At 32.2% G+C, this 9,218-nt stretch overlaps 1 protein-coding gene across 5 annotated transcripts in view; it reads right to left on the reverse strand.

Annotated features, from left to right (window-relative positions):
• Positions 1 to 654: 654 nt before the first annotated feature.
• The window catches only part of LOC106873838 (uncharacterized), a 51,817-nt gene continuing 43,253 nt past the window's right edge, over positions 655 to 9,218 (reverse strand). For 3 of the 5 annotated variants that reach the window (XR_008264612.1, XR_008264610.1, XR_008264613.1), the window contains 2 exons: positions 8,751 to 8,838; positions 655 to 7,401 (listed from right to left, as the gene is read on the reverse strand). Coding sequence is in view for 1 of the 5 variants with exons in the window: in XM_014921349.2 (XP_014776835.1) it covers positions 7,393 to 7,401 (9 nt within the window). In the remaining 4 variants the exon portion in view is untranslated. The remainder of the gene's footprint in view (positions 7,402 to 8,750; positions 8,839 to 9,218) is intronic. The other 2 variants (XR_008264611.1, XM_014921349.2) reach the window with 1 other exon arrangement.

Genomic DNA, 9,218 nt, shown 5'->3' on the forward strand with positions numbered 1-9,218 from the left:
ATATATATATATATATATATATATATATATATATATATATACATACACACACACGTATAGAGGCAATTATGCGGATACACAAATTAGATATGTTAAATATAACAGTTTGAGTATGAAATACAAAGTATGTATGTAAACGTGCAAAATGAGAAAGTAAAAAAACAGGAAGACTTTCAGATAATGAATATTTAAGTATAAATATATAGATATTTATATTAATAGATCCAATTTACACAGAGTACAACCGACAGAGAAAAATTAAAGGGGAGGTAAAAATCATGTTATAATTTTTGTCATTTGTGCTCTGTGTAAGTTGGATCTATTATTATAAATAACTATATATTTATACTTTAAATATTTGCTATCTGATACCCTTCGTTTTTTGCCAAACTGTTATATTTAACATATCTAATTTGTTAATCTGCATAGCTGCTTCCATATCTGCTCAACTTGATCCCACTTTTAGCCATTCTTTACCTCATGGAATCGATCCCCTGTAAAGACATCGGAGTCTAAGGTTGAATCATTTGAGCACTACTATGTATCTTCTATAATGAGAATTTCTGGATCTCATCTGTTGACTATATATATATATATATATATACAGGGTGCATAAGATATTTGAGGACAGATTTATGTTTATTAAAACAGATATATAATAACAGATAATAACTTTATTTATCAAAAAATGCTATGAGGATAAAAATAAACCTTTTCTATAATATTATACAATAAAACCACCTTCAGCTCCAACAACTGCTTCTAATGAGATCTAAATCATCTACATGCTCATATCAAGTGGTTCTGGTTCATTTTGGACATTACTCTGACTATGGCAGCTTTCAAAGAATCTTTGGTGCTATGGGTGTCTTCATTGACCTCTCTCTCAACAACACTCCACATGTAATATTCCAATGGATTGAGATCTGGGGAATTAGGAGGCCAAATGTTAGGGGTTATGTGATCAAGAAAATTTTCAACCATCCATTCCTGTGTTACTAGAGCCATGGGTGACAGTGCAGAGTTTTACTGAAATACATATGGCCTTCCATTGCATACACTGTCTATCCAGGTCTTAACAATTGTTTCCAGAACCTCAATGTAGGTGGCAGAGTTAACTCTCAGGATTTGTGGAAAGAAGTAAGGAGGCATCACATGTCCTTCATTGCTGACAACCCCTAAAACCATGACAGTTGCAGGAAATTTTGTATGCATGACACTTGGAACTTCAGAAGGGTCTGCACATAACCATCTGTCATTTCTTCTGTTAACTTTTTGATCTTGGTTGAAGTTTTTCTCGTTTGAGAAAAATCAAATCAAATCTTCTGCTGGATTTTTCAGTTTGTTTAAGAACCTTTTTGATCTGATGTAGTGATTTTCTTTTACTTTTCTGACAAATTGACCTTTCCTCATCCATATAAGACTTATATCTGATGTCTTTGGGGACAACATTTCTGACTGTTCCTTCTGACACATGGAGATCTTTTGTAATTGACCTCATGGACTTTCTGGGATTGTAATCGATGGTCTGTTGAACTTGCTGGATAAATTTAAGTGTTCTGATGATTTCAGAGCATTTAGAATGCTTTTTAAGCTTTGATACTGGTGATATGTTTCCATCTCCAGTCTCTAGCTCCTTACAAACTTTGTAGACAAAAGATCTGGCAACTTTTAAAAATCAAGGTATTTCTAAATCCCTATGCTCAGCCTTTATAACCACAATAACTGCATACCTTTTCATTTCTTGAGTAAATGGAGGGTCTGCCATTATTATTTTCTGAAACAAAGATTATACAGAGTTAGCAAAAAATGCAGCAATGACCCAAAAAAGGGATGTCCTCAAATATCTTATGCAACCTGTATATACATACAAATACATATAAAAACCCTGACTCCAATACAATCATGTTCAACACCACAGTTGTACATATCAGACAGTTCAACATTCAAATATACCGGTGATAGATGGACAGTTAAACCTTCTTATATTAACCTGTCTAAGACTGTCCCCGGTTTTATGATATAAGCTTACATTTTTAAAAAGATCCAAATTAAAGCCTTCCTTCAAGATTTTCCAAGCACTAGACAAAGTTATTTCACTAAAATCTTCAATATATTCAAAATTAACTGAAAGATATTTCAAAAGAAATATAGTAACAAAAGGTTAAACTATGGTCCTGACTGCACTGGAGCTAGATGAACCCCACCTGGGCAAAAGTCATTTGGTTACTGGAAATGCATGTTTTTCTTGGTGTTATAATGTGTTAATGTTCATTTTTTCCACACTTGAATGGGTCAGACAAAATTTGTTGAGGCAGAATTTCTAAGGTTGGATGTCCTTCCTGTCACCAACCCTCACCTCTCTCCATGGCTATGCAAGTTTTCTACAGAGGACTGGAAACACACACACACATAACAGGCTTCTTTCATTTCCTGTCTACAAAATCCACTCACACGGTTTTAGTTGGCTGGGGTTATAGTAGAAGACACTTTCATCAGGTGCCACAGTGGAACTAAACTCCAAATCACATGGCTGGGAAACAAGCTTCTTAACCACACAGCTATGCTTGCACCTAATTCTACTGTTCATTTAGACTGAATACACAAACAACAAATCAGTTTATTCATATATCCCATAGTGTGCTGCAAGGTTTTTCTTGTGCACCTTTGACCAATGTATCTTTTTCATAGACAAACGGTTTAACACTAAAAGACATATTGATTGTTTTGAACTTATTCCTTGCTGTTCACTTCTCATAACCAATACACAAGATATATCTAAAACTGAAATATCAATAATAATACAAAGTGCAAATAAATATTACAAATATCATATTTGTTAATTCTATTGGTTATATATATATTAAATATATAGTAATATACATGTATATATAACTATATATTAGAAGAGCTATAAACAGACATACCCTTTTAATACAGTATGCATACTTTTATATAAAATAAAACCAGTACACTAACGGAATATAATGTGACAGTCTTGAATTTTTACTAGGTGGTCTACACTGAAGAGGTTCAAGGATTAAATTTCCAAAAGCTGAAACTCAGCATAATCTTTCATAGTTGTGCTTTTGAATGTAGTAATTCTTTCCGTTTCCTCGCCTCCTGTTATTTCTGTTATCTTGGTGCTTTAATTAAGACTTTTAGCTCTTATTTCTAGCAGGTTGATGCTTTTCTACATCCTTATGCTTCATGCTGATTTGCAATTTATAGCTAAATAATGCTTTTTGCCTGCGAACCACCTATGTTGATACTGTTGATACCATCAATTTTTAATTTTATCCACAGATGATATTAACAATAGTGACATCTTATTTCAAACCTTAGTGCTTGAATATTTTGTTTATATATATATATATATATATATATATATATATCTTTTATTTGTTTCAGGTATTTGACTGCGGCCATGCTGGAGCACCAACTTTTAGTTGCACAAATCAACCCCAGGACTTATTCTCTATAAACCTAGTATTTATTCTATCGGTCTCTTTTGTATCTTTTGTTTATTAGTATAATGAATGGATTATGTTTGGGATATAACTGCTTTCTGATATCAAATTTTGTGAGACTTAACATGTGATTTGTTATCACTAAGCTGTGAATAGACTTTAAATAATAGTCATGCTATGACTAACACATGTTTCATTAACTTTCAGGATTGAGTTAACATCTTTCAAAGAGTTACATTAGTTACATATAGATGCTATTAATAGTGTTATTATTACCTAAATATTGTTGAATATATGATTCTTATTGTCTACAGAGTCATGAAATCAATTAATCAATGAAAAAAATTTTCAAAAAAGAGATTTTGAAGACAGATATAATGAGAAACATTCTGATTAGAAACATATATAAATCTAAAAATTTTTTTAATCTTTAAAGATGTAAAAAAAAAATGTTCTTTGAAGGTTTCGATAAATAAGAACCAACAAATGCATGGAATTCCTTTTATGAGATTCACTTTATATGTAACATATCTAAATATCTCTGTGTTCACTTGCCTCAACATCTCATTCTTTTACCTGAATGCCTCCATTCTGTTCAGAAGTCTATGTAGCTGTATTTTAAAGCTATAGTTTTGGCACATTCCTCATAATCATCTATAAGAAAAGACTTTTATCCTAATTGGTAAAAACTAAGCTTTCAGATTAAATAATGTAACAGCTTCTTACATTATATGTAGCTTGTCTGTTATTAAAGTTTTAGCAAATGGCATATAATATATTAGAGACAAAAAATATTTTTCTATTCAAGAAGCAGGAGATATATTAACACATTTGTTAATGGTAACTCATCTATGAAATTTAACAAGGACTTAGCAACTACTACAAAATATATACATAAAATAAAGGGACAGAAATAAAGAAGCTAAAAGATGAAGATTTCTAAAGTTATGTTCATCCATTGATGGTCAGTGTAGTCAATGACTTTGACTATATGAGACTTCAACAGAAGACACATCCATGCAGGGGAACAGAGAATCACTACCCCTGTTTACACTATACCTTCTGTGTGCTTGAACCAGTGAAAGTGGTAGTATTTCATTGTTGTGTGAAACCTGAACCACTGAAATGAAATGAAAGACATAATGCATGTGGTGCCAATAAGTTTCATCCATCAGTAATCAATGAAGACTATCACTGACTATGCAGTACTTCAACAAGAGATGCAGATATAGTATGTCACTAAATTAAATAAATGTGTGTATGTGTCTCAGATTTTTAAAATAATCTCTATAGTACACTTTCTTAGAAAGCTATTTTCTACTTTCATTTGGAATTACATTCTGTTAGAGTGGGGAACCAATAATATTGAGGAGCATAGATGATTTTCAATGTGTAAAGTATATCTAATCAATAACAATTAATAGTATAATCATTATAATAAAAAAAGTAGTCATAAATTAATTAAAGAAACCATATTTTTATTCCTTAATTAAGGATAAGGCCATATATTTTATTGGCGAAGAGAATAGGTTTATGTGATGTTTGTACCTTTCCTGAGGTGAGTAGACTTATCTCCTCAGGAGATTACCTCTTGTTTTTTGTTAGCTATGCTTACAATAATAATGATTTCTAATATTGGCACAAGACTACACTTTTGAAGGAAAGCAAGATTTGTTTATATTGATCTTAGTATTTGGCTGGTACTATATTTTATCAACCCAGGAAGGTTGAAAATCAAAGTTGACTCTGATGAGATCTGAACATGGAATATAAAGTAACAACTAAATCCTTCAGGACATTTTATTTTGCTTGTCACCCTACGAACTCTGCCATGATTTTCAAGATCATGTGGGAGGGCTATAATTAGTTATATCAACTCCAATTGTTGATGGTTTTATTGACTTGGAAAGCAGAAAGGTAAAGTTGACCCTAGTGTAAGTTGAACACAATAAAGGGCCAATCAAGGGATAAAACTAAATGCCACAAGGCATTTTGTCAAGCACTCTACCAGTTCTGTTAACCCACCCACTCATTATTAAGGTAATGACAATAAAGACAGTGAGTAAGCTGGCAGAACATTTAGAGCATTGGAAAAATTGCTTAGTGGTATTTCTTCTAACATTCTGAGTTCAAAACCTGCCAAGGTTAATTTTGCCTTTCATCCTCTTGGGACTCTTGAAATAGAATACCAGCCAAATAATGGACATGATGGTATTGATTAAGCTCCCTTCTCAAAATTATTAGCCTTGTGCCTTATTCAGAAGCCATTGAGATAATGAGGATAACTGATTTTGAGGCTAATTTTGTAAGGAAAGTAATATAATGGACTGAACAGGCCTCAACAATAACAACATTCTGTTGGTGTCATAACTGTGATAGAATTTGTTCCTTTTTTCACTCTAGAAAATAATTTAGATTATTGAACAGATCCATCAGGTCTAATAGGAAAGTTTAGCATAAGTTACAGCCTGATGAATGGAAACTCTTTATTGACTCTTTGAAGAAAAGTCTTCAAGATGCTCTACTGCATAATGATAATAAATATGCTTCCATCTCTGTTGGACACTTAGTGATCATGAAGGAAACATGAAAATTTGGTGTCATTCTTACACAAGATTAAATTCAAAGATCACAGCTAAATGATTTGCAGGAACTTGGAAATAATTTGCAGTTGCTTGGACAACAGTCAAGCTACACAAAGATTCCTTGTTTCTTATGTGAATTGGACAGTAGAATCAGGAGCCTCTATTTGTGTAAAAAAAATATTGGCGAAGTAGGGATATGCTTACATCAGGAATAAAGAATATCCTTTGAGAAAGTTTTGCTCCATCTTTATATAAAACATGGTTTCATGAAGCAATTCATAAAAGCTTTGCCACAGGATGGAGAGGTCTTCAAGTTTTTCTGTAGCAAATGTCCAGGTTGAAGAGGGTGTATTTGCAAGATATAAGGAAACTTGTCAAGGATGAAAATTTTGAAAATTTCTCTTAGTGATTCTTATAAAGATGCCTGGATTAATTTTAACGATGTGATAAAAAAACTTCTAGGGTAATCACAAAGATCCAAACTACAAAGACATAGTGGGAAGAATACTGGAAAATTTGGAGGCTTTGGAATGTAAAATGTGCATTAAAGTTCATTTCCTAAATGCCCATTAGGATTTCTTTCTGGAAAATCTCGGTAATGTGAGTAAAGAGCAAGGAAAAAGGTTTCATTAAGACAGAAAGGAGATGGAAAGAAAATATCAGGGAAGATGGAATGTCAATATGATGTCAATATGAATGTCCAAATGCTCACAAGAGGTATAACTTCCAAGTGGAAAAGAAGAGATTTTCAGGTGCTGAACCAAAGGATGAATGGAAAAATCTACTTTCTCACACTTCAATTGCATTTGTGCCATTTTATTTTGCTAAATAAAGTACCAAATTAATTTTTATTAGTTTCATTTTGTCCTACCGTTTGCAGATTTACCTACAAATTATGGTATATTTTAGCATTAAGTTATGAGAAAACCTTAGGTAAGGGAAAGTGCTTGTTTGATATTTTGAATTAGCACCACAAAAATATATAGAGTAACATACAATTATCAAAACAATTTTCAAAATGTTCCATTTTGTAAACCTATGCAATAAATAAAAAATGCTGATGAAAAGGAATTTTGGAAGCGAGGATATATGATGTCCATATATAAGAAAAGAAATATCTTGGCTTATGTTGCATTCTACGGATTACATAGATTCTAGAAAAAACATGGAATGCATTAGAGAATAAAACGATTTTCTAGAATCTTTGAAAATAATAAAATCGTTTGAAAATAATAAAATCGTTTGAAAACAAAAAAAAAAAACAAAAAAGGGAAAAAGCAATAATATCACATTTTTTCTTTCTTTGGTTTGACTTGGTGATAATGCATCATTCTTTATCAAGGTTTCTGCAAAGAAACAAAATGAAAAGTACAATTTATTATGTAAGTGTGAAAGAGAGAAGTAAATTTCTTTCCAGGACAGAGCAGTTGAAAAGTTTACTTTCCAGTAACATGGTTTAGGGTTCAGTCAACCAAAGCCTTGTGAGTTACTAGCAGATAGTAACTGAAAGAAGCCCATTGTGTATGTATATGCACGTGCATGCACACATGTGAGCTGGTCTATGCGTGTATGTATGTTTGCGTTTTCTTGTCATGACATCCTGTGATTTGTAAATAAGGGTCTACTTCATACAAACAGTGTCATTCATTTCCAATATTCTGCAAAATCATGTCTGACCATGAGGAAATATTACCTAAGTTGGAAACAGGTGACTATTGGCAGCAGGAAGGGTGTATGGCTGGAGAAAATCTGTTTCAATAAATTCCATGAAAAAGTGAACATTAAAATGGTGATGATGATGATGATATAATATAAATTTGTTGAAACGAACTCCTCTGTCTAGTTGTCTATACTGTCCAGATTCAGCTCTTGTCTTTGAGTATCATTTGTGATTTATTTCGCTTTACACCTCAGTGTTGTCCACATAATTGAATACTGTTGTGGAGTGACTCTCCGTCATTTACAGGAAGTCAATCCACAACAGTATTCAGTTATGTGATGAAGAATAAAATATGTCTGAGAATGAAGAATGTGATGAAAAATAAGATATGTCTGAGAATAGTCTTTTATAAGAGCCAAAAAAATTATAAGAGATTTCATTGAGAGCATGGTTTTAGCTTCAAGTATTGGAATTTTTATGGAAGTTGGAAAGATCTCATTTTTGTTTACAGATACCAAAGTATCCCAATTTATTACATGAAAAATACCAGTCAAATTTGTCAAAATCCATCACATAATTTAAAGAACTACTGTAAATATTTGTTCAATGGGAGTTCAATGATTTGACAGACTACAGAGAGAAAGATGTAGCAAGTAGTTATGTTTGGTATGGAAATAATGCTGCATATTACTGAAGAAATTGTTGTTAAGATGCATGTAAATATGATACAGGACTGCACCTTGCAATGCCAACAAATAACTTCTGATCCATGGGATGAGAGACAGAAAAAGTCAAAAACAACCAACTTAGGATTAGATGTTTTTGTATTAGATATGGTCAAAGGCAATAATACTGCATTCACCAGAGCTCTTACAGTAGGTGCATGGTATAAAGAAATAAGTCAATAGTTGACTTCAAATAATGCACATACATAAATGAAATGCATACAGACAGACGAAATAAAATTTTGTTGGAAACAGGAAAGAATGAGGAGAGAAAAAGAGAGAAATTGGTCAAAAACAATGACAATGATACCTGAATAATAAAATCAGGAATGTAGATTCTTTCTCTTTGCTACCTTGCACTTTTATAATATTTATATTTCAGACGATGGCAGTTTATTCTGTGAAAGAGATTGCAAAAGGAAAAAGGAAAAAAAAAGAATCAGAACTTATGATAAAACACCAAGTAGCTGAGATTGCTAAAGTGTTTTGAGATGGGCCTGGGATTTTAGAAAATGTAAAATAGGTATACACATGGCTGTGTGATTAAGAAGCTTGCTTCCAAGCCTTGAGTTCAGTCATAATGCATGCCACCTAAGGCAAATGTTTTCTACTATAACCCCATTACTGACCAAAGCCTTGTGAGTGGACTTGATAGATGGAAACTGAAAGACACCTGTTGAATATGTGTGTGTGTATATATATATATGTGTGTGTGTGTGTGTGTGTGTGTGTGTATATATATATATATATATATATATATATATATATATATATATAT

Source organism: Octopus bimaculoides, chromosome 7, assembly GCF_001194135.2.
Source record: "Octopus bimaculoides isolate UCB-OBI-ISO-001 chromosome 7, ASM119413v2, whole genome shotgun sequence".
Classification (NCBI taxonomy): domain Eukaryota; kingdom Metazoa; phylum Mollusca; class Cephalopoda; order Octopoda; family Octopodidae; genus Octopus; species Octopus bimaculoides.